A 27,160-nucleotide genomic window follows, 5' to 3' on the forward strand; every position below is an offset into this window, starting at 1 on the left:
AGCATGCTTGCATTTTTGGAAAGATCTTTACACACTTACTTACCCTCTTAAAGGTGACACAGGTGTCATCGTTTTGGGCGTATCGTTACTGTTTTTACGGTACAGTGCTTGCCTTTTAGCAACCACGGGTCGTTGTTGCTCAATCGGCCTTTGTGATGCGTCCGGGATCAGTTTAGCAATCCGTTCTCTTTTGCAGACGTGAAAAATGCAGATGGCAGCCGGTGGAGATAAAACGATGTGATAAGCCGTTGCTGACGGCTGCCAATGCACGACACTACAGCTGGTGCTGCATGCATTGACAAACTGCGGCTCGAGTCCGTCATCTTCCAGAACCTTCTGTCCCGCTGCTGCTTGACTCACAAGCTCCAGCTTGGCCCGCGACTTCTGACACCCAATATGGCAGCCTTTGACTAATTGACGCCACCTTGTCAACCCTAATTAACAGGCTAACGATGTTTTTCACTTTGGGCCAACCCAGATATTTAGAAGAAGACCCAAACTCGGCGACATCACATCTGCGCCTTGCCTTCTTTCCTCCATCTTTTTTGTTTCCACTTCTTGAATTAATATGCATTACTCAGACTCTCATTTCCGTCTCTTGTCACTTTTCTGTCACCGTTGATAAGGACAGATTTGCCGGCTGCTCATTTTATCTAGCTTCTTATTCCTGGCAGATAGGTGAGCTCTGCAACTTGAGCTGTGCTTTTCTTTTTCCTTTTTCTTTTTTTCCATGCCTCTCGCTTATTATTATTTATTTTTTTTCCCACTGATACTTCAGAGATGTTTTGCGTTTCTCCATGTTCAAACTGAGCATGCTCGCTACACTAATTATCACTGTGAGGAAACAGAGGAGTCACTAATGATGAAGCAGCAGGGGCTCGAGAGCACGTATGTGTTCGCGTGTGTGTACAGAGGTACGTGCTCGTGTGCCAGCACCGGTATAGTGTCATTAAAATGTAATTGATTTCTATTTTCTATCCGACGACGGAAAAGCGCTACGCCCGAACCTCTGCTGTCAGTAAACAGTAATCTGAAGCTCTGCTGTCGGCGTCTGTCTTTCTGAACTCTGCCTTTCTGAACTCCTCTGAAGCTCTTTTTCTGGGTCAGCGCAAGCACGCGCCACTCCGGAGAACAGCGGGCCAATTAGAATACTCCGGAATACCACATCTGTCAGTAAAGCGCAGGGAAAAAAACGGAGCAGCACCAAGCATCCTATATGAAAATGGAGTATGTTAGTGTTATGTCGGGAGCATCCAACAGTTCTGAAGAAATGAATTGTTTTAGGGTGTGCTGTTAGAGGAAAATAAGCAACTGAACCCAGCTGAATTTTTCATCCAGCGCATACGTGTTTTATTCCTTCATACCACAGCGATCTGAAACTGTGTGATTACAGGGTTTATATTCGAATTACATCATATGTTTTTTTATCTGTTTATAGTTACATTTAATTTTGCCGTGATTCTGAAGTTAGTTCCTGCATTATAACCGCTGTAAAAAGCCAATTCCTGACCATCCCCCAACCTGTCGCCAACCCCCCACCCCCTGTCCCCTTGGCCCATCCTTCTCTATTGAATGAATAAGTTACTGACACTGGAGACTCCTTCCTCAGCGACAGCATAAGCTCAAGCCTCACATCATGTGACCTCAGATAAAATGTCCGTTATTGCCCCCCAAGAAGAACAGTTCCAAACCATATTCTTTCTTCTCTGTTTCCTGTCAGATCCGAGTGGACGGCATTTCTCCACCTTCCCAGAATGTGCTGCTGTACGAGACGGTCCCAGTGGTGGAGGGAAGTCCGATCCTGCGCGACATGGTGTTCAGTCCGGATTATCAGTACACCTACTTGCTGAGCGACAAACAGGTAACATCTGCTCAGTGACTCTGTGTGTGTGTGTGTGTGTGTGTGTGTGTGTGTGTGTGTATAATGCAGTGTAGTCTGTTTCCTGATAGTTATCCAAAATGTTACTGGCTACATGAATAGTTTTGACCAAACTTTTAAATAAAAAATGGAATTTCCTTCTGTTTTTGTTGTGTCCTTGTTGATGATTAAATGTCTTTATCATGTCTCACTCCACAGTGGTGGTTAATATGAAGCTCATATGAAAGTAGACACTCAGAACTTTAAGAATTCTATATGTGTTTCTGTTTTTCACTAGCATACTAGGGGCGATATATTCATAGAAAATGAAAGAAAAACACACAAAGGTTTTTATCTTTAAAGTAAGCGGTGATATCGAACCTTTTTCTGCTCTCTGAGATGCTCCAAGTTCTTGTTCATCTAAAAAGCATATCAAATTTGAAGGTCTTTATGTTCAACCACTAAAATTCTGAGTAAGGTTATCCAACAGAGGGAAAAACACACATCTAAAACACACTGAAAGCCAACAGACTCATTTTATATCAGACTCACAGCCTGAAAATCATTCGTTTATACTGATTGAAAATGTTTGATAAGTCACTGTTGTACCGGTAAAAAGGGTTAAACACCAAGACAACACTGAAGTATTCTGATACAGATCTGAATAAATATTGGATTTGCCTACTAGAAGATTCACAGCTACAAAATCTTCACCTGAATTGAAAAGCCTAAACTCTTCAAATGACTTAAAGCACGAGTTACGTTAGCAACGTTAGCCGGTTAGCTCCAGTGCAAATGCAAATGTGAAGACGTCTGTCTTTTTTGTGTGTGTGTGTGTGTAGAAATTGTATAAATATCATTTTCTTGGATGATTTACAGTTTCACTGTTGGCTTCTAATTCATTCCCGCACCGCTGGTGACGTGCAGGAAAACATTTGTTCTGCGGCGTGAAGACTTCTCACGGAAGAATAAAGAGCCATTTGTCACGCGTCTCGGCTCCGCCCCCATTTCACCGCCGAGCGTTTTGTTTTAAGAATCACAAGCGGAATCTCAGATATGTTGTTTTAACATCTGCGCTACAGGAAGACAGAATAAGAAGCGACGTGTGTGAATGCGCGTGAATGGGAGCCCCAGCTGGTGGTCTTAATAAGATGTAGCGACTCTCTCTTCTTCTCTCTCTGCACGCCTCTGTCGGCGGGGAAGCGCGAGAACGGAGAACGCAGGACGAGTTCCTCCGCAGCTGAGAAAGACACTTGACGCTGTACAGCTGCAGAGAGAATGATGCCACAGTTCTTTCTTCGGAAACCTTCCTCCCGATGCTCATTCGCAGATCTTGGCGGCAACGCAGACGCGGGATGAGACGAGATCGCCCTCGTTGTGTATGTTTCTGAGACGCAAGAAAGGGACGTGACCTCCAAGCTACGCGTGAAAAGCGAAAATAATCCGATCCGACTGTGGAAGCCGTCAGCAGGGCTAATATTTAGAGATTATTGTCTGTGAGCTTCAGGAAATAAAAGCGCTAAAACTGCCAATATTTGCCCCGGGTATACAAGGCGGGCGCAGGCCATAAAGGGAGCAGTTTTCACTTAGATAGGATTTATACTGAAGATGTCACTATTCACATCACTGGAGGCACGAGAGCGATGGATGGAGACACTGTGTGTAAGGAGAAAAACACTCAGGGGCATGCTGTTATAGGAAAATAATCATCATCAACAGAGCAGTATGATGCAGCCTGGAGCCATGAAGCAGGTCCTGTTTCTGCCCCATGTGGATTATTTCCCTTTTTAATATTTTAGACCAGATGAGTTGATCACTGATTTAAATAGTATTTAGACCAGATCAGTTGATCACTGATGTAGACAGTATTTAGACCAAATCGGTTGACCACTGATTTTAGACCCGATCATTTGATCACTGATTTAGACACTATTTAGACCAGATGAGTTGATCACTGATGTGGGCAGTATTTAGACCATATGAGTTGATCACTGATTTGGGCAGTATTTAGACCATATGAGTTGATCACTGATTTGGGCAGTATTTAGACCAGATGAGTTGATCACTGATTTGGGCAGTATTTAGACCATATGAGTTGATCACTGATGTAGACAGTATTTAGACCATATGAGTTGATCACTGATGTAGACAGTATTTAGACCATATGAGTTGATCACTGATTTTAGACCCGATCATTTGATCACTGATTTAGACACTATTTAGACCCGATCATTTGATCACTGATTTAGACACTATTTAGACCAGATGAGTTGATCACTGATTTGGGCAGTATTTAGACCAGATGAGTTGATCACTGATTTGGGCAGTATTTAGACCATATGAGTTGATCACTGATTTGGGCAGTATTTAGACCATATGAGTTGATCACTGATTTGGGCAGTATTTAGACCAGATGAGTTGATCACTGATTTGGGCAGTATTTAGACCAGATGAGTTGATCACTGATTTGGGCAGTATTTAGACCAGATGAGTTGATCACTGATTTGGGCAGTATTTAGACCAGATGAGTTGATCACTGATTTGGGCAGTATTTAGACCATATGAGTTGATCACTGATTTGGGCAGTATTTAGACCATATGAGTTGATCACTGATTTGGGCAGTATTTAGACCATATGAGTTGATCACTGATTTGGGCAGTATTTAGACCATATGAGTTGATCACTGATTTAGACACTATTTAGACCAGATGAATTGATCACTGATGTGGGCAGTATTTAGACCAGATGAGTTGATCACTGATTTGGGCAGTATTTAGACCAGATGAGTTGATCACTGATTTGGGCAGTATTTAGACCATATGAGTTGATCACTGATTTTGGCAGTATTTAGACCATATGAGTTGATCACTGATTTAGACACTATTTAGACCAGATGAATTGATCACTGATTTGGGCAGTATTTAGACCATATGAGTTGATCACTGATTTGGGCAGTATTTAGACCAGATGAGTTGATCACTGATTATTTTTTATGCTTTCAATTTTTTGAGAGCAACACACTTTTTATTGCAAGATTTTGCATTTTGGTAAACTTACTGATTCAAAGCGCTGAGACTCCTTCCCTAAATGTCAGCAATGATTATACATCTTCAGTAAAGAACAACATTATTATTTGCTTTAGATTATGTGTGGTCCAGCAGCAGGATCCTGTGCTCTCACTGTCGAGACCCGGGTTCGAGTCTCAGGCAGGGAACAAACCCAGACACCTGAGGAGTTAACTCTCAGTACCGGTCCCAAGCCTGGGTAAATTGGGAGGGTTGCATCAGGAAGGGGATCTGGCGTAAAACCTGTGCCAAATCGAAACCAAAGGGCGGCAACAACATTTGCTTTAGATCGTGTGAAGTCTCTGTGCAAGCTGTTGACAACCTCTTGAAATGAGCACATTAATATTTGAATGCCAGCCAGAACTTCGGTCGGAGCTGCTGTGCAAGAAAAACATCTTCTGATGGGTCAGATTTGGGACCTCAGGACCACTGTGCTAGGAAAGTGAACCAGCAGACAAACCACTTTATTTCAGCTGCACTTCTTTTGACTTCTGGTGGATCCGTCCGTGCCAGCGTCAGCATTCTGGAAAGGAAAGTAAAATCTGTCTCGTCTCACTCCAACGCCGGAGTCGCTCATGTGAAAAAAAGCTCCTCCAGTCAGCTCCAGCTATTGATATTTGTGTGAAGGATTGACTGAGATGTGCTGTGCATTAAAGCGCCAATCGATCACTCGTGTTCAGCGCTGATTAAAAGCTTTACATTCTTATCATAAATGTCCGTTGTCATCTCTCGACCTAAGAACGTCAGCCGAGGAGCCGTATTAAAGCTTCGTTTGGAGAAGGGGAAAAAAAGTTTTAAGCGCTCTGTTGTGGTTAAGGATCTGATAGTGTTTAGAAGGAAGAGCACACAATGGCTGATAACGTTCCAATTGGTTTCCTTTCACTGCCTGCAATCTGTTAGCTGCCAAAGGCTGATGGTAAATGAGAGACGAACGCCGCTTTTACACCCACCTAAACTGTAATTATGCAACAACTGTCACAGAGTGTGATGGGTAAAACACATTGAGTTTCTTAAATCCAGTAGACAGATGTGAATTGAACCGAATAAACTTTGTACTCAGGCTAGTGAATGTTATTAGTGCACTCTGTGAAGGAGGCGTGGCCCGTTTCCTTGACAGAATTACTGACGGATGTGTGGTGTCTGTGCTTGTATCTTCAGTGAAGGAGGCGGGGTGTCTGTACATGTCAGATTCGGTGGAGGAGGCAAGGCCTTTGTGTATCATCAGAGAAGAAGGTCCCATGTGTTCAGAATTTTTAGTGAAGGTGGGGCCTCTATGCCTGTTGGTTTTAGTGAATGAAGTGTGGCCCTTGTGCTGTCTGTGTGAATGAAGGAGGTGTGGCCTCTGCTTGTGCCAGTATCAGTAAAGAAGCACTGGTTTTGGTGAAGAAGGCGTGGCCTCTTTGCTTTCGCGTTCAGTGAAGGAGGTGTGGCCTATGTGCTCTTGGCCTCAGTCAAGGAGGTGTGGCTTCTGTGCCTATCAGGCTCAGTCAAGGAAGCGTGGCTTATGTTCTCTCCGGTGCAGTGAAGGAGGCATGGCCTCTGTGCTGTCAGGTTCAGTGAAGGAGGTGTGGCCTCTGTGCTCTCAGGTTCAGTGATGGAGGCGTGGCCTCTGTGCTCTTTGGCTCATTGAAGGAGGCATGGCCTCTGTGCCTATCAGGTTCAGTGATGGAGGCATGGCCTCTGTGCTCTTTGGCTCATTGAAGGAGGCATGGCCTCTGTGCCTATCAGGTTCAGTGAAGGAGGCGTGGCCTATGTGCTTTCAGGTTTAGTGAAGGAGGCGTGACCTCTGTGCTCTTGGGTTCAGTGAAGGAGGTGTAGCCTCTGTGGTCTCAGGTTCAGTGAAGGAGGCGTGGCCTATGTGCTCTCAGGTTTAGTAAAGGAGGCGTGGCCTATCTTCTCTCAGGTTCAATGAAGGAGGTGTGGCCTCTGTGCCTGCCAGTCATTACTTCTTTTCTATGTAACAATATTTATATAACATGTCAGGAGAGATACCCAGCTTCAGCATGTAAAAAAACAGACATGCATATGTATTTCTCCATTTATTCATGTCGAGTCACGTAGCCATGGGAGGAGTGAGGAGGTCAGTGTGATTAATCAAGTGTGCTGCTATTCTCTATTTACTGCTTTCCTTGCACTGCGAAGACGCATGGCAGGAAGATGATGACTCGCTGTGAAATATGAAACATGAAATATTAAATATGAAGCGAATGACAGCGAGTCAATAATTGATGCTCCACACCGACGGACCAATTTGAATATTTCATTAGCAGCAGGTGCGCAGGCGGGTGAAGGGTCAGGTTTGCTCACAAAGCGCTCCTGCGGTTCGCGGATGTGTTTCGGTTATGCTCGGCAAATGGCGAGGACGTTTCCAATTTTGCTCGTCGTTTTAAGCAAAAAAAAATGGGAACAAAGGAGAAGCTAGTCACTCGGAGTGGAGAGCAAACCTTCTGCTTAACCTTTCAGCGATGCATCAAACCGAGCACGGATGGATAGACTGTTTTTCTTAAAATCGACCACTGGGATGTGACCCTTTATCTCTGTGAGTGTGTGTGTATGTGTGTTTATTTGTGCGTGGGGGGTGTATAAAAAACCTGGACTGGAGGCAACAGATTATAAAACAGCGTATTTATGCTTGGCTGCATGGCAGAATAAATTAGCATAGAGCTCAATCTCGCTACACCTCGCCCACCCTCAGTCACACACTTACTCACTCTCTCTCTCTCTCTCGCTCTCGGTTCCTCACACACTCATTCCAGTCTCTCAGAGTCTCTCTCTCTCAATTCCTCACACACTCATTCCAATCTCTCTCTATTCCTCACACACTCATTCCAGTCTCTCTCTCTCTCTCTCTCTCTCTCTCCCCTCACATTTAACATACTCAGACACACACAGCTGTAGAGCCATCAGCTGCTCGGCACTTGAAAGCCACGGCCCTGTCCCTTTTGGGTGGGATTGTTTATTCCGCGCTCTGGTTTTTCTCACTGCGGCGTCTAATCTCGGCTCCGATCAAAAGGAAGAGAAGGAGCATTTTCAAGTCTGGAGCTCCAAAACACCACTGGAGAAACCAGACACCTCTCTGTTTGGAGGAAAATACTGATATTATACACAATACTTACACAAGCATGTAGATTATGAGAACTCAATCCGGTGTTTATCTCTTCTAGTCACTGCGTTTGTATGAAATAGGTATATTTACATTTATGTAAATAAATAATTAATTCAAATGTGTTATGTAATAATAGAAATGGAAGCATGTTCCTACATAGACTCACATTTTTATGTTTTTTATTATTATTATTATTATTATTATTATTATTAACATTAGTACTAAGTAGTACTTAGTAGTGCCCAGCATGTTCTCGGACTCTGGTGGATTGTATACTTCCCCTCAGAGGGAATGTGGTGTCCTACGATGGACTGGCATCCTATCCAGGGTGTAGCCCGCCACACACCCAGTGTTCCCAGGATAGATTCAGGATACACCACAACCCAATAAGCTCTCTTCTCTTGTGGCATTTATGACTCAGGCCATCGGGGCCAAATTTCACAAAGGTGAACCCCATGAACTGAAGATGGCGACACCCAGCTCCCACACTTTGTACAAATGCTGAGGACGTTCCAGTGAGCACTGTTACTGGTGTCTGTAGGTCTCTTGCTGGGTTAATCTGTTCTGATTTTTATTTGATCCACTATATGGTTATGTCCATAGCCCAAGAGAACGGGTTCTGGTTTGAGTCAAAGCCCCTTCTGGAGTTCTTTTGGGTTATTGATTGGAGGATCGGAGTTCAATCCCCAGCACCACCAAGCTCCACTGTTGGGCAATTGAGAAAAGCCCTTAACCCTCCCTGCTCCAGGGGCGCTGTATCATAGCTGCCTCTGTGCTCTGACCACAACTTCCTCAGATGGGATATGTGAAGAAAAGAATTCCACTGTGCTGTAATGTATTTGTCGTGGTGATAAAGGCTTGTCATTTGACAGATGCCCTTATACAGAGCAACTTACAATTCAACTCATTTTATACAACTGAGCAATTGAGGGTTAAAGGCTTTGCTCAAGGGTCCAGCAGTGGCGGCTTGGTGGACGTGGGATTTGAACTTACAACCTTTGGATCAGTAATTTAACACCTTAACCAGCATCATCTCAAGGGAAGCTCATTAGGGATCTAAATCTATATTCTATTTTTTGTAATCTTTTCTTAACTAAATATACATCATAAATATACAGATCTGGAACCTTGATTTCACATGTTTTGACCAGGAACTGCATGTCTCCGTGGGAACAATTGGGAATCTCTGGTGCTTCAATTAGATAAATTATTAATCTGCTACAACAATTCAGGTATCCGGTTTAATTAACAAGTTTCAAGCTTAACCTCACATTCCTTCCTGCCTATTAGCCCATTGATTCCATTGCACAATGGATTTTGATTGGCCTTCGTGATCAATAGCTCCTCCCATACATGCTGATGTTTCAATCCCTTCATTAGGGAGCTCCGGTCACGCGTGTAACCCCAATGTTTTCAATCTACCGTCAAGCAATTCGCCGGCGCGTGCGAGAGATGCCTCAAAACGAAGCACGCCGATGACCTTTCGCGGGCGCGGTCGCGTTCCAACAGTAATTATCCATTCAGCATTGATTTCACGTTGCCACACGTCGACAAACGATGTTAGATCAGTGCAGATCTAACGTCTGTTTGCCCACTCTATTGACTGCACATACCACTGCTGATAAAGCAGCCTAGTTCAAACAAATACTAGCATGCCCACACACACATACACACACACACACACACTAACATTATTCATGTAATTCCCATCCCAGGCCTCCCACTCTCTCTTTATATAAGCTAGCGTTCATTGCTTGGCTGCCTGCTCATGCATTTTCAGATCCACAAGTTATGAAAGTTTGAAACTTATGATATATGCAGCTGCTTACGTTTCGTTCATCTACAACGATCTTTTCTCACTCATCATTATTCTTCAGCATGATGGACTTGGTCTCATACATGAGTCATGGTGATGCTGTTTTCTGGTATGGCAACATAACCTCCTGATCCCAGGGTCTGGAGAACTGGGCCTGCATGTGTTTTGTGTCTTGAACTTTGACTCAGCTGAACTTTAGCTATGTTTAATTCGGGGACAATGAACTGCTCCAGGTTTCCAGCAGTTAAAATAAACTCCCCCACAAAATCAATGTGTAATGTGATCATTTTGTAGTTAATAAGTTGTGTGTTGTGGCAAATCAACCATGATGTATATTTTTCTCATTTTTTTGTATCTACTTCACAAGCAGAATGGAAATCAGGACTTATCAGACATTTTCAGTATAAACAAATGAATGATTCAGTATAAACAAATGAATGATTTTCTGGCTGTGAGTCTGATATAAAATGAGTCTGTTGGCTTTCAGTGTGTTTTAGATGTGTGTTTTTTTCCCTCTGCTGGATAACCTTACACAGAATTTTAGTGGTTGAAGATAAACACCTTCAAATTTTAGACTATGAACAAGAACTCGGGGCGTCTCGGAGAGCAGAAATGGGTTTGATGTTAACATTTACTTTGGAAAAAATAACCATTTTCCTTTTTTTCAAACCTTTTCTATGAAAGTTTTCCCACAAGTATGCTAGATAAAAACAGAAATACTTATGAAACACTACAAATTCTTAAAGCCCTGAGTGTCTACTTTCATACGAGCTTCATATTAAACACCACTCTGGAGTCGGACATGACAAAGACATTCAATGATCAACATGGACACAACAAAACAGGTGGAAATTCTAGTAAGTGAGCTCACTTCCTGTGCAGATGACTTTTCCACAAACCATATGATATAACTGCAGACCAAATGGAGTTTAAGAAGTAAACTACACAGCAGAACATTGCTCCATGACCAAGCCTGTGATTGGTCATTTACAAGCAAGCCAATTAATTGCCAGATGGATGACCCGATGATGGATGGCTATAAGACATGGGCTTTTCATGAGATTTTCCTGGAGCTTTCCTATGTGATGACCAGTACAAAACTGTAGAGAAACTTGTAAAGGAGGTTTTTCATTGAGTTGCTTATCCCAGGCTTGGAAGATAATTCAGTCTGTTAAGTGGAAATTGACACCAATGAGCATCAAGTGTCCAGTTGAATCCGATAAAGATTTCGGATGGATCAAAGTCTCGGCACTTCAGCCGTTCGGTTAAAGGTCAGAATTAGAGTGTTTGATTCAGTGAGTACACCATGTCTGCATAGAGCTTGTCGAGAACATAATGTAAAAACAATTTGCATGATGGACAGTACTCTAACGTAGACCTGCAGTCATTTACAGCGAACGTTTGCTGTAGTTGTGTCTAATTACAGTGCAATGTGTGTTAAATGTTAAATGTTTAGAAAGGTAGAAGAGGTGGGAAAGTGGGATGTGGGGACATGTGTCTTTGTTCAGCAGGATTATAACCTGGGGAATGAACCCTTTTAAACAGGTATGAAGCTGTGCATTGCAGGAAAGAGTTGAAAACTAGAGACCACTAGTTATCCCACAGCTGGAGTACAGGTTTAAGCAATGGGGAGTTAAAAGCTGCTCCTAATAATACATCCTTCCTGGATTGTATTTTAGGAAAATTTCTGACCAAAGGACCAGAGGTATTTAAAATATGACCACCAGACACCACAGTGGCTCCTGTACAATGTGGGCCAATGTGTACTTCTGTTCACTGATGCTTAAAAATATAAAACCTAGTTATTCATATTAATAATATATGTTGACTGACGCATGGTGTTATCTCCTGCAGTCAGATGATGATGATGATGATGATGATTGATTCAGAATATGACGCTATATCCGAGGGCCAAGGAGAGGTCAAGCAACTTCCAGGATAACACTAAGCACTGGGTTAATGATCAGTGTGTGAATGTATGTGTACAGTGGAACCTCAGCATATGAATGTCCACCTTTACATATTTGACCTTAGGAATTGAAATTTTGCAAGAAATTAGCATCGGCATACAGAGCATTTTCGTCATACGAACAAACCAAACGCCGGCTAAGTTGCGCGTACGTCCGAGAGCCGTTCAAAACTTGTTTGCATCAGTGGAAAGCCAAGCGAAGTGAGTTTACAAATTTTATGATTGTTTTTTGGAAAACAGCTGTTTTCCAAAAAAAAAGCCGTTTGGAAAGAGTCAACCCACGATACCAACGGTGCCCTCAGCATGCGTTCAAAAGCTAGGTGATTTTTCAGGAGTTTTTTGTTGACAGATTGGTGGCGTGGGTGGTCTGTTCTATTTTTACCCCAAGTTTGGTGGCACGACTTCCTTTGAGGAGCCTTGACATGGAATGCTTGGCTTGGGTCAGTTCTTTGTAAGCAGCCATACGCTTTGTATTGGTAATATTGGTAATGTTTTTGAGTGGCTGGAATGGATTATCTGCATTTACATTATTTTTTTTGGAAAAAATTGTTTTACAATACAGATTTTCACCTTAAGAACTCCCCTCCAGAACAAATTAAATTCGTATTCCAAAGTTCCACTGTAGTTTGTAGGAAAAAAGGACATTACTTTTTCTAGATCTAACTTACTGTTAGCTTGTTAACTGCTAAACGTATTCTTGCTTATAGTAAACAAACAGATATATACATACTAACTACTTGTGAAGATACCAGAATTGGTGATGTTTCTGCAGAAACATTTCTTGACCCTCCCAGAAAATTACTTTTTAAGAATTTTAGGAGACTAGTGCCCCAGTATTGATCAAACTCTAGAAATGCCCCAAGATGACAGTAACTAGGGCAGTTGCCATGAAATTGATTGATACTATTGATACTAACCAATAACTAGAACCATTCAGCGTGAGTTATGATGTAATAGAGCAATGCTAAGCTGTGTATTTAGGGTCAGGGTTTAAAACCGGTGTCCTCAAAAGGCCTACAGCTCTTACACGAGGTTCAGAAATGAGGTTTCTGCAACAGGAGAAAGCCACTTGTTGGCAATTTCCTGGCTGAAAGAGAAAAAAAAAAGAGTGAGAGCGTCGAGGCATTTAAACGCTACGATACAGTCACCAGACACCGCGGATACAGATTAGCTCGGCGTGTAACGTTTACAGCTTCCTCAGCTAGCACAGAGAGACGACGCTGTTTCAGCAAGTCTGAATTCCCAGCTGGGAATCTGATCTAACACGCAGTCGGACTCTCTGTTGCAGTTACCTAGATATCGGGTTTACAGCGTCGCCGGCGATACGTGGAAACGCGGAGGCAAGCGGACTATTTTCGCTGGCATTCGGTTATTAATTATTCATGGTGAGTAGGTGTCGAGGGCATGTTTTGAGGCATTGGCGGTGGTGTAAACAGAAGCGTATGAGTTTCAGAAGCGTACACACTGGTTCTCTTTTTCCGGAGAATAAGAATATCTCGGAGATACAATGCGCATCTCTGTACGGCGTAAACATTCCTAGGAATCGACAATACTCTTAAAGCAGCATTTAAACTATTATCGCTGTTAAGGATTGACTCCATGATGTTTGATTTAGTGATGCTCTGTAGGTTGTAAATATTGAGAAATCGTTACCTCCCCAACAAGTCAGCGTGAAAATGAAAGTGCCAGATGTCTGGTATGTTTAGACTCTGGCCAATTTGCACTGTAAATGTAAATGCCTAAGGCGTTTTGTGTGTGTGTGTGTGTGTGTGTGTGTGTGTGTGTGTGTGTGTGTTTCAGGTGACTCGTCTCCCAGTGGAAAGCTGTTCTCAGTACAGGAGTTGTAAGAGCTGTCTAGGCTCCGGAGATCCTCACTGTGGCTGGTGTGTTCTTCACAACAAGTGAGTCACTCAATTCTATTCTCACTCCAACAGCCAGAAAACTGGTGATATTTTATTGCTTAAAAATTCAGATCAGACAAGTAACATTATTAAGGTTTCGCCTCGTATAATAGCCGTGATTACATTATACCGAAAATGGGACTGATTCGTTACTTATCTGTTTTCCTGCTCGGTATTCTCGCTCGGATGAAATCAGTACTAGACGGGGTTTTTCTACACAGACTTCAGACATTCACATGGAACAGGTTTATAATCACAGGTTAAGGATTCGTGGCTGATTCCAAGATCCGTTCGTCATTACTCGCATATAACCAGTTTTTTATGAGCTGTAGCCATTTCTTTCATGTAGCCAAGTCATCCTTTGACCATCACACCCATATGTGAGCCTTCACTAGAAGTGAAGCAACAAACCAGGAAGCACGCAGTTGCATCGAATGTCTTTGTACAGTATTACAGTTTCACTTCACTACATTTACATTTCTGGCATTTGGCAGAAGCCCTTATTTAGAGCGACTTGCATTTATCTCATTCTATACAACTGGGCTGTGTACTTGCATTTATCTCATTCTATACAACTGGGCTGTGTACTTGCATTTATCTCATTCTATACAACTGGGCTGTGTACTTGCATTTATCTCATTCTATACAACTGGGCTGTGTACTTGCATTTATCTCATTCTATACAACTGGGCTGTGTACTTGCATTTATCTCATTCTATACAACTGGGCTGTGTACTTGCATTTATCTCATTCTATACAACTGAGGGTTAAGGGCCTTGCTCAGTGGCCTAGCATTGGCAGCTTGGTGGACCTGGGATGCAAACTCACAAGTCCAACACCATAACTTCTAAGCTACCACGTCCCCAGAGATGGTTAGAGGCTCAAAGCTGTTCCAGCACGACAACGCCCCTGTGCACAAAGCCCCTGAGTTCCTTGGCACAGAGCCCTGACTCTGACTCAACCCCACTGAACACCTTTGGGATGAACTGGAACTGGAGTCTCCTCACTCTTAAAACATCAGTGTCTGATCTTACTAATGCTCTTGTAGCTGAATGATCACTAATCCCAATATCTTGTGGACAACCTTCCCAGAAGAGAGAGTGGAGCTCAATATAACAACAAAGAAAAAGGAATACATCTGGAATGAGATGTTCAACAAGCACATATAAAGATGTTTGGTAATCTAGGCTCTACTGGATTTTGTATTTAAGTGACCTCATTAATATAGTTAGCAAGCTAAAGGAAACTAATTGGCAAATTTTACCACATAGTGCTTTGTTTTCTAGCTAAAGTTCACCATGATACCTCTGGAAATCTGTCATCTTAAATACAGATTTGCTAGCAGTTCATTTTAGCTTTAATGAAAGCTTGCTAAGGTTTTTATGCTGGCTATTAAACGGTATGACCGTAGCTCAATAAACTGACTTCTGGCTTTCTGTGAACTCAAATATTGAATTAAATACAGGCTGGAATTAAAAACTGACCTGGCTTTTCTATTAGAGAGTAACCTAAACTAGAGGGTTTAGATATGCTAATGTTAGAGGGCTAGTTAGATCAAAACTATGCCTAATGCTAACGTCTAATTTCAAGTCTAAAACTGCTTCCTTAACAGCGCAGGATAGAAAAAGTTCACGTTGTGTTTATTTAACCCCTCATGAGAAACATATGTTTCCTAAAACATTCCTACAGCCACACAAAGAGGCGAAAATTGAAAAAAATAATCCAAAAATATTGACAGCTACTTAATTTAAATTGCTAAGCTAAAGTCTGACTCATTATATAAGAAAACACAGAGGCACAAGACGCTGTGTGCCGAGGGTTTCAGTAGGTTTGAGGTTTGTTTTGCCTGCAATTATCAGAATGACGTTTTACACAGACGACCATTCAGAGCTGGAAATGATCCCTCAGAAAGGGTTGCCAGATCTTGGCAAAGTTACTTCTGGGCTAACAGAAGAATTTCTGAAACTTTCTGAAGAATTTCTAACTGAAAAATTTGGGCAGGTGAAAAAAATGTCATACCTGTCTGATACTGTCATTCCTTCCATTAGAAACTGTGTGTGTGTGTGTGTGTTTCTGATTTACGATATGTGCAATACAGCTTTTTATCATGTGTGTTATCATCTCTGTAGTCTCCTGTTTCTTCTCAAAATGAGGCACAATTTACCAACAAATATAATAATAATAATAAAAGAAAAATGCAATTATGGCAACCCTGAAGTAAAAGAAAAACTGTAAAAATAAATAAACAAACAAATAAATAATATTTATTTTAATATTTATTTCTCTATTTATTATTAATAATTGTCTATTATTTATTTATTTATTTATTTATTTATTTATTTATTTATTTATTTGTTTAATTTTCTTTCTGTGAGTAAACACAGACGCCTTCAGCTTTCTGCTTAACAATGCAAAGAATTCCTGGGGGTTTTGTTGGGGATCTGACTAAGGATGTGCTCATCACCTCTTCTGTGTCCCACAGCCTTTCCCTGCCACTCGTACCACACGTATGCTGTGGGAACTAATGATTTTATCATTGTCGTTTAACACACACACACACACACACACAGAGGTTACTTTGCTTCCTGAACAAGTTCGGACCCCTTCCAGTCGCGTTCATGTTCACTGGAATCATGGCACAGTTCCAGTGCAACCGAACTCTCACCAACTCCCACAACTAGTCTCGGGTTCGGTACCAAGAGGTGCTTCATGTTCCACATCACAGCTTTCATATCACTTATAAATAAATAAATAACTCCCAGCCTGATAATCTCATAGCCTTCTATCAGGTCACCTGACCCTTATCTACCCTTTCATTTTATTCATGTATTTATTTTTTTTCTAAGCAAATGACCTTCTCGGGGGAGGTGAAGGAGGTGATCAGAGGTGTGAGGCTGCTCAGGGGTTGTTGTGTCTTGAGTGATGAATTCTGGGGGGGGAAAAAAATATCAGTGTACAGGAGATGTCTGTGATATGCTGGTGATATATCCGTGGGAGGAAGAACATGTGTGAGCATGCACGCTAGGAAAGGTTTTGACACGTGTGTGTGTGTGTGTGAGAGAGTGTGATGTGTGTGATGTGTGTGTGTGTGTGTGTGTGGTGTGTTTTCACTCCCTCACTAGTCGAGGTCTCGGAGCACAGATGGATACAGTGGCCTTGGAAGCGTTTTTCTTAGAAGCGAAAAACATTGATTGTGTGTGTCTTCTACACCCGGCAAAACCCCAGCAGTCACATGTCTTCAGCTCAGGCAGATGAAGTTATCCAGCAGTAGACGAAACATCACAAGGCCGGTCGCTGGAGCATGAACGCTGTTGCACGATTCCCACAAACTTTCTCTTTCCCTTTTCCCTCGTTATCCGTCCCCAAGCCCGAGCTCCGTACCTTCTTTCTTTCTTTCTTTCTTCATGATAAAGATCTTTAATTAAGATGCAAATCTGGGACCGATGGAATAATTAGCGCGAGTCTGCGCCGCACCCGTCGTAAAATGACATTTGTTTGCATATTAATGCCATATCCCCAGACTTTCCGTGACCTCGCGACAGCCAGCGCGCGCCACAATTAGCGGCACATCAAGCAAAACGAGAGTGAGAGAAAGGGATTTTAATGGATAACTCGTTCCTCGCTCCTCACTCACGGTCGCTCGCTCGTTCCGACGGCTACGAGGCGACTAGCATCAAAATACGGAAGAGAGAGAGAGACAGGGAGAGAGAGAGGGTAAGGGAGAGAGAAAAAAAGAAAGAAAGAGAGAGAGAGAAAGAGACTGAGAGAAAGAGGGAGAGACAGAGAGAGAGATTGAGAGAGTGATAGAGTAAGAGAGAGAAAGAAACTGAGGGAGACAGAAAGAAAGAGAGGGAGAGAGAAAGAAAGAGATGGAGAGAGAGTGAGACACACACACACAGAGAGAGAGAGTGGAGGAGGAGGAGGAGGAGGAGGGGGGGTGACATTTGACCTGCACCATGTTGCTCACAGCATCGTGCCCTGCTGGTCTTTCTTTATACACATGCAGATGACAGACGCATGAATAGGGCCGGAAAAAAGGAAGGAGTAAGTAAAACGGGGAAGTGTGACAGCGCATTCATCTGTGGAACAGACAGGTCACAAGCTGAGAGCAGCCTGATCACAGGAGGAGACAGAGAGGAAGAGAGAGAGAGATGGATGGACAGATTCACACAGACGGAGAAAGCATTTAACCCTCATGTTCTGTCCCGCTTCTCGTGAACCAGTTGGAAATGTTGCTCAGAATTTCGTCCAAGCGCAACACTGTGAGTGCTGAGCGGCTGTGTTCACATTGTAAACCTTCCCTCGTCCCCGGATCGGGACCCTGAAGAGCCGAAAGAGCCTGTTTTGCAACAGGAAGTACATGTAGTTTGTCTTTAAAAAGGGATTTATGCAAAAATTGTTTAAAATTAGACCTTAAGCACAGTTGTGTGCTCAAATGAGGATAAATTCTCTCAGTGGAAGGTACAAAAGGGACGAAGGTGCCACTCTGGTGACAAGGAAACGTAGTGCTTCGTCCCTGTGCTTGACGTACCGCTGAGATCTGATTTGCTTCACCTGAAGTTCACCCTAACTTCACTCAAACTGACTGACAGAAGAAACCGATTCAGCACTAGCTTGCTAAAGTGAAGAATAAAAGGCAATGGGGTGTAGTGTAGCATGGTAGGAAAATAATCAGGTGTGGTGATGTGTTTTATTCCTCGTACACAATGACAATTTGCCAAGACTTACAACCATACTCATGTAAACACAGCCCAATGTCATTTTTATCCATTTATAGTTACATGCAATGTCTTACTTTCTGTTATGGCAGCTGTGTACAGTTTTATTCCCTCATGTGTTTACCCATTTTATTTTATTTTATTTTATTTTATTTTATTTTATTTTATTTTATTTTATTTTATTTTATTTTATTTTATTTATTTATTTATTTATACATACATACTATATATGTACCTGATGTAATGATGGGTCCATATAGTATTAAATAATATCAAATTAAATAAGACAAAATAAATAAGATAAGACTGGAGGCTCCTTCCCAAAAATACTGAATAAACATCTGAATTTGTTTTTAAAAATTATTATAATATAATAAATATTTAAATGTTGTTATCATTATTATTATTATCATTATTATTATTTATTTATTTATTTTTAATTATTATTATTAAATAGAGCTTGGTAGTTAGTTCTTTAGTTCTTTAGTTTTGTAAATGTTTTTTTTAAATTATTTTATTTCTTATTTATTTATTTATTTATTTATTTATTTTTGTATGTTGAAATCATTCATTATAGGTGCTAAATCATCTGATTTAAGTTTGTATGATGCTGTAAAATCAGAAGACACAGTTCAGGTCAGTGGGACATCCGGTGCTCAGACGTGAACAGAGCATGAGAGGTTTCTTTTTAAGACACTCGGCAAAATTAGAAATGAACGAAGCGTCCATCCAAACGTCGTCTTTTGGTCGAACTCTCAAGGGTGTCGCTTAACTCCTTTCATTTTAGGTGCATAATTAGACCTTAAAGACCTCCAGCGGTGCAACTGGTGCACTTTCTCCCTCATTTGTACCAGTTTACGTGTGAAAGGAAAGTCTCACAGCATCAGGTGACGTTTGAACGTTTGCACGTGTGTCCGTGTTTGTCTCTTAGCATCTCGATAAGGTTTAAAGATCATTCTACCAGATGCTCGGGTTCTATCGGGCGCCAGCTTTGAATAGTTTGGACTGAACATCATAAAAGGCGACTTCTGGTTCCAGATGTGGTGCGATGTTTTTTTTTTTTATATCAAGGACTTGGGTTTTAAAGTGGAGATAATCAGACCAGCTTGTAGATACACGAGATATGGTGAAGATACAGTGTTGACATGATGCCAGGCTGCTTCACTGGTACTGGGGTGTGGGTGTGTGTGTGTGTGTTGTGAAGCCTTTTTGCTGCTCCCCTGGGGACATCACCACACACTGTTGCCATGAGAGATGGCTTTTTACAATTGTGTGTGTCTGTATGAGTGCGAAAGAGAGAGAGAGACAGAGAAAGAGAGAGAGCAGGGTGGGGCAGGGAGGCGCCTTTGACCTGTATATCTCTCCCTCTACTCCATGTTGTCTTGGCTTTGTGTTCAATTCCCCTAGGGCTCTTTAGTCTCCAGCCATCGAGTTAGCCAAGGCAGGGCACACACAGAGAGAGAGGGAGAGAGAAAGAAAGAGGGGGGCATGGGGTAGGAGAGATGAGTGTACAGAGAGAAGGAGGGAGGAGGGTGGGGGAGACGGGAAAAAAAAAAAAACAAAGTGCACCCTGGGAAATGGTCTGTGTCCATGGCAACAAGGGGGGAAAGTGGAAGATGGATTTGCAGTGCGATTCAAAGCGGTCCCATTTGGAGGGTTTAGTGGTGCTACTGTGTGTGTGTGTGTGTGTGTGTGTGTGTGTGTGTGTGTGTGTGTGTGGGGCACAGAGTGTGTGTAGGTCTCTGCAGATGCAGTTATCAGGATTCAGGAGTTTCTCCTCGTCTTCATTAATGTTCTATTAGCAGCTCAGACTCATAATGGCTCTGCTTCGTCCACCTGGCCTCAGTACTCACTGTATACACACACACACACACACACACACACACACACACTGTACACACATGCGTATACAGAGACACAGTGCAGCCCAGTGTGTCTGAGTGATAATCTCCTGACCACAACATCAGTGGAAAGTAACAGATAAGCCAATTTGCTAGGAGAACTGGAACTTTTTGCAAACCTCAGAAATGTGAATCATGGAAAAAAACAAAACAAAAGCGTGGAGGCTGTGATCTCTTGTTCCTGAACTAAATGAAAACGGAAAAGCTGCTAATTATCAAGCGGCACTTAATAACACACACACACACACACACACTATAATCTTAACATTGCTTGTATTTCGCAGTCACCAGCATTGCCTTTCTCCATAATGACATCCCACCAGGACTCCGCCCACAATCACCTGACCTGCACTCCCTCCTGGCAAAAGAGAACAAAAGCTTTACCTCACTGTACTAAGATGCTTTTAGTTAGGCTCATACAATCAGGAATTAATAATAAAGGTGGATGATTTTAAAGTCTTACAAACTGTTTTTTCCCCCCAGAAATCCCAATTCATAATCAGACTGGGATTAAAATTGCAGTATGAATCGCGCAGTGTGAATTAGCAAAAGCATGATCTGACCAAGTCGCCGATGCGACTCCTGTGAAATATCTGGCATGCTAAATATCTGGACCTGCCGGCGACTCAAAGTCGTGCAGTGTGAAAGGAGCTCTGACTGAAACATACCTCGGCGAGGACCTACAGCCAATGAGAGAGCAAGATACAGGGCAGCGGGCAGTTCGGGGAGGAGTTACAGACCACAATATCAGCAAGCATGGCTTCAGTTGGAGCACAATACTATAGTTTAATAGAGTTTATAGATTTTTATCAGGGAAAAAAATGTCTTAAATATAGTTCTATCAGAACAAATAAGCTTTACAATCAAACACAAATAAAGCAGAAACATTTGCTTGACCCGCCGCATCCACAGCAGCACATTGCAAAATGATTCATTTTAATCAATTCTGCAGAACGCACATTCCTGGTCCTCGGCACAGACCATTTGGATTGTATGGAGACTTTTTGCATGGTTCTCGCGTACGTTTGGTTGTGAAACGCAGGTTGCCGGACCAGACAGAGTCGTCTGAGATTCTTCCTATTGTGAAGTCATACAGTGTGAAAGCTCCTGTCCCTGATCCATCGTGCAGTGTGAACACAGCAGAGACTGAATGCTACCCTAGATAGTCATGCGGTGTGAAAGCAACAGTGATCCGACCACTTTGAAAATCATGCAACGTGAACTCGGCATTACTAAGTTACGTTACTGCAAAACCACAAACCCCTCCATGCTGAAAACTAAAGATCTGATGCACACACTCACCCACATACTTCCGCTAGAGCTGAAACATACCTGTGTGTCAGGTTCCCGAGTTCTATTTCCTGCTCAAGATCTGTGGCTTTAAAAACATCCGGCTGTCGTCGTGATCGGTGTCTCGAATCGACAACCGTCACCTTTCATTCAAACTCTGAAGCTGGAGACTCCTTCCATGAATCCAATTCAATTTTATTTTGCATATCTGCTTAAAGAAAGCTTCACCCTGGCAACAGTAATCGGTTTAATAGCTCATTTAAGAACTTGTCAGAGCTGCCTTTATAGAAAATGAATCAACACTAATATGATTTGAGAATTCATTAGCACAGTGGTATAAGAAGCAATAAACAAGGTGAAAAAGAATCACAGTTACACAGGAAGCGAAAAGTTGTGTACTCTTAACAAGACGTAATGAGACAAACGACAGCAAAGAGTTGAGAACAAACTGGAAGCAGGTGCAAACACGGTTCAGGGGTGTGGGCAATTAAATAAGAGCTGTGAAAAAAGTTTTTTTTTTTAATTCTCAGATTAATCAGATGGGTAATAATACTGGAAATAATATTATAATAATTTTTACACCACGGCATTGTTGAATTCTCAAATCTAATTGGTCATAAGGTGTTTGTTTATTTTTTTATTTATTATTATTATTATTATTATTATTTTAATAAGAATCTCTCTGCTGTATGTATGTATGTATGTATATGTATATATGTGTGTGTGTATATATATATATATATAATAAAATGTGTGTATATATATATAATATATACACACACACACAGTGGTGATGTAATTGCACAATAATCAACCTTGAGGCGGTGACAGAAATGTTATTTCCCATCAGGCCACATCACACCTTCCTGTCACTGCTGACTTTTCTGTATCAGCACACCCACAAATGTTTAATTCTGTATGTAAATCTAATTATGATCGTTTCAAAAACCAGAACTCCATCTTCACAACAACGGTTCCAGTAATACTACAAAATTAGCCCATGAACAAAAATTAAGAAAGAGAAATGAAAGCTTAAATAGACTGGAAAGGAGAAAATCTAGACAGATGGCTTGTGATACATTCATTGATGAAACTCCAGCTCCTCAGTACTGATAATGAGGTCCTGAGTTTGAAGATAAAGTTTTGTTTTTATTTCTGTTTTTGTTTTTGTCTCGATCCTGAGTTTATCAGAGAAAAAAAATGAAACTTTATCTGCACTGTTTTTGATTTCATGTCGCATTTATGAAGTAGGCCAGAATTTCTCACCGTTTCCTTGTGTGCTGAGCTAAATTCTTTTGGACAAGCCAGAAAAAGAACATACATAAATTTTTTGCTTCATGATCAGGCAAATGTCTGTTAAGTGTACTTAATGTGAATCTGTTAAAATGTGTATCTAAAGTTATTTATGTATAAAGTACAACACTCTGTAAAGTGTACTGTGAAAGCTTGCAGTGGACAACGGAGAACCTTTCCTCTGGCCAACATTTAGGCTGTTTGTACTACAGGTTAAAAAACAGGAACTGGATAAATTGAGATCCAGTTGTGAGCATCATAATTACATCAGGCAATGACGCCATTTGATCTGATATATCAGCAGTGAACAGCTTTGCTCAAATCACATGTTCCTTTCTATGCCTGTCTGGAGCAGGTACCAAAATCTTGGTGTTTAGCAGGTTACCAAAGCATCAGTGTTGATCTGAAGCCATGGCAAAACCCTGGTGTTTGTTATGAGCAGGTACAAAAACCTTAATGTTGGTCTTAAGCTAGTAACAAAGCCTTGATGTATGTACCAAAACCTTAAATAGGTACCAAAACATTTGTTTTGAGCAGGTACCAAAATTTGACATTGGTTTTAAGCCAGAACCCAAACCTTGTGTTGGTCTTGAGCCAGTAACAAAATCTTGAGCAGTTTACCAGATCATCAGTTTTGATTTCAAGCCATACCAAAATCCTGATCCTTGTCTTGAGCAGGTACCAAAACCTTGATAATGGCCATAAGTGGGTATCAAATATTGGTGTTGGCCTAGAGTAGGTAACAAAACCTTGCCATTGGTCTAAAGCTAGGCACAAAGCCATGGTGTTGATCTTGATTATGCACAAAAATCCTAAACAGTTATCATTATTATACCAAAATTTGAGTAGGTACCAAAATTTGCCATTGGTTTTAAGCCAGAACCTTGTCATGAGCTGGTATCTACATTCTAAGCCGGTACCTCTGAGATGGTCTAAAGTCAGTAAAGAAATCTTAGTGTTGGTCTTAAGCCAATACCAAATTCTTTGTGTTGTTCTAGAGGCAGTACCAAAATCTTGGTACACCAGGTAGCAAATTTCATCAGGTAGCAAATCCTCTGTGTTGAGCAGGTACCAGAACTAATAGCATGTTGATATGGCAATAAGTAGGTACACAATCTTTGTGTTGGCTTTAAGTAGGTATTGGTATTAAGCTAGCCTTGGTCTTAAGTTAGTAACAAAGCCTTTGTGGTGTTCTAGAGGCAGTGCCAAAATCTTGGTCTTGTAGAGGTACAAAAACTTTAGCAGGTAGCAAACCCTCTGTGTTCAGCAGGTACCGGAACTTTGGGGTTCAGCTTGAGCAGGTACAGAACCAATAGCATGTACCAAATCCTCTTTGTCCGTCTCAAGCAGGCACCAAAACCTTGATGATGGCCATAACTAGGTACAAAATCTTGGTGTTGGCCTTGAGTAGGTATTGGTCTTAAGTTAGTAACGAAGCCTTTGTGGTGTTCTAGAGGCAGTGCCAAAATCCTGTTGTTGGTCTTGTAGAGGTACAAAAACTTTAGCAGGTAGCAAACCCTCTGAGTAAATAGGTACTGGAACTTTGGGGTTCAGCTTGAGCAGGTACAGAACTGATAGCAGGTACCAAATAGTATACAACTGTGTAACCTTTAAAGAAAGCACAGCTCTGGTCCAGTGCCAAAACTGGAGTGCAGACGTAATGGCTCTTAGATTGATGTACAATCAGCGTTGAAGACTGAAATTGCTGAAAGACTTGGTTGTTCCTGTGAATAAATTGATGAACATTCACCTTTTGGATGTTTTTGATCCCTGATGACTGACAGAAACTCACAAAGAAGTGCAGAAAGTAAAACAGCATCTCATCAATACTCCTCACTCACAACTAATCAGACCCAAGCAGACAATTGACTCAGAGACGGTTAGTCTTCAGCATTTATCAATTAATGCACTTAATCGATCTCACTCTTTTTTCAATCTTTTCTGAGGAACTTTGGAGAGCTTTTGTATAAAGTTGTCAAAGACAAGTGTGTTCAGAGTTTTCCTAAAGGGATTTGCAAGTTCTCCTCCCTGTTTCTTTGATTCTGGTTACTTAAGAGTTCGAGGTGATGCAGTAGTGCAATAAAGGAACACTTTAGAGCCTGAAGAGGAATACTGTGGCACTGGGCCACAACCAACCACTGATCTAATGTGAAGGACAAGAAATTAGGGAGAGTAATAGAATTCTGGGAACTTGAATTGGAACAGGTGGATGAGAGCAGAGGAGGTCTGACGAAAGGAGAATGACTCAATTCAGAAAAAAGATAGTTACACAACTGTCCTTCCTGGAGACTGATTGGGTTGACTCAGGTCAGGTTGTTGGATAAAGTGTTTATCTAGAACTTGGACTGAAGGTTATTACTCGCTTCTGCGCTGCTCCTGTACCTGAATATAATTGTATACACACTCCATCCAAAGCTTTTAGAATGGAAGGCACCAAAGTTTGTACTTTTACTTTTCTCTTAGTTGTAAATCTCTTCATGCTGCTAATGAGCTTCTCTCACTCGCTGTGATTTCAGGTCCGATCCTATCTAATGAAGAGATTAGATAGGAGCCTCCTAAATTATCAGCAAGTTAGATGTTTGAATTATATTGTTTTTGGACCTAAACTCTACAACAAGGGTGTCTGGTCTACCTGGAAAGGGTCAGTTTAGGTGCAGGTTTTCATTCCCACCAATCAGGAGTCAAGTCAGACCTGATTGTACCTATTTAATCAGTTCTCAGCTTTCAGTGGACTTAGATATGGCTTCTGCTTGAGTGCATCACATTACATTTCCATTTAAAGCATCTGGCAAACGCCCTTATCAAGAGCAACCTACATTTGTATCTCTTTTCTTTTATACAACTGAGTAATTGAGGGTTAAGGTCCTTGCTCAGGGGCCCAGCAGTGGCAACTTGGTATACCTGGGATTTGAACTCTCAACCTTTGGAGTAGTAGTCCAACGGGATGAACATCTGCACCAACTCCAGCCCTTTGCATATAAGACTGGACACCCCTGCTGTCCATGATGGTAGTTTACCAGGAATAGGACTAGGGATAGTCTAGTCCGAGGCTTTTGTCCGTAAAGTTTCTTCCTCTAAGAGACCTTTCCACTGGACAGAGTTCCAGAAGAAGATCCAGAACAGGAACGAAACTAAGAACCTTTACATATCCAAAGGACCACCAAACATCCCCATCTTTTAAAAGAATTTCTGTGTTCCAGACACTTCTAATCCAGCTAGCTAACCCGTCTTGTGAGTTCAAGGTTGATAATCTTGTTGCATTAGAGTCCAATAAATGGACAGTTATGGTGGAATTTATTTCATTAGTAAAAAGCTGCTTTATAATTTACCGTACAGCCTTTCCAGGGATGCAGAGGTGGATTTGGGGAAGATTAAATCTTGGCTAAATTGGGTTAAATTATTGTAAATGAGTTTGCTTCTCTATATAGGTTCACGTACAACAGAGATATCGCCCATCAATTTTAAGCGTCTAGAAAGGAAAGAATCCGTAGCTTTTCAGGTATCCTCTTGAGACGCTCTTGTTTTTAAGACTTCATGTACTTGTGTCATATATTGTGAGATCTTAAATCCAATGTTATTTTGCTGTAAACAGAAGCACAAGGTACCTCACATTACTAAACCATCAGTTTTGGAAACGCAGAATGTCTGGTGCAGTAAAACACAGTAAAAGTATATGAGGTACGGCAGTTCAGACTCAGCGTTACTGATTGATATTGATGCTGTTTGAACAGTCCTCTGTGCATTACTGTCCCTAATGCTTTCAGTCAATAGCGAAGACCAAACTTTGGCTTACATTATCGGGGAAAAAAAATCATATCATTGTCTCTTTTTGACAAACGATGAAATAAAAGCAGTTCTTGAAAGTCGTTTGAACCCTCCCCATTTATTGAGCTCACTTGATCTTGTTAGGGACGTTAAGCTTCTCAGCAGTAGGTCACAGTGGTGGTGTTAATGTTGTCACTGGTATTTTTCCACATTAGCAGCGAGAGATGACCCCTCGCTGGGAAAACAGGGCGACAACCTCAAATTAAAAAACCGGTCCCTTTCAACTCATGATTCATTAGTGAGGTTAAAAAAGCTAGTTTTATTTAAAGAAAGTCTGATGAATTACATCATGGTAGTCGTATCGCTAAGAACAAGGCTGGCAGTTTTGTTGGCGCTGGAACCAAATGTAACATAAAATATGAAGCCTTCTACTGGATATTGAACCCAATACCTAGGATTTGACTAATTGGGTATAAA

The 27,160-nt window shown here is 41.6% G+C and overlaps 1 protein-coding gene across 1 annotated transcript in view; it reads left to right on the plus strand.

Moving 5' to 3' along the window:
* plxna3 (plexin A3) overlaps window positions 1–27,160 on the plus strand; it is a 200,635-nt gene that overhangs the window by 73,227 nt on the left and 100,248 nt on the right. Inside the window, exons 4-5 of the mRNA XM_058389372.1 lie at window positions 1,721–1,861; window positions 13,616–13,716. Of these exons, the coding sequence (XP_058245355.1) occupies window positions 1,721–1,861; window positions 13,616–13,716 (242 nt within the window). The remainder of the gene's footprint in view (window positions 1–1,720; window positions 1,862–13,615; window positions 13,717–27,160) is intronic.

This window comes from Hemibagrus wyckioides, linkage group LG05 (assembly GCF_019097595.1).
Source record: "Hemibagrus wyckioides isolate EC202008001 linkage group LG05, SWU_Hwy_1.0, whole genome shotgun sequence".
NCBI classification, from domain to species: domain Eukaryota; kingdom Metazoa; phylum Chordata; class Actinopteri; order Siluriformes; family Bagridae; genus Hemibagrus; species Hemibagrus wyckioides.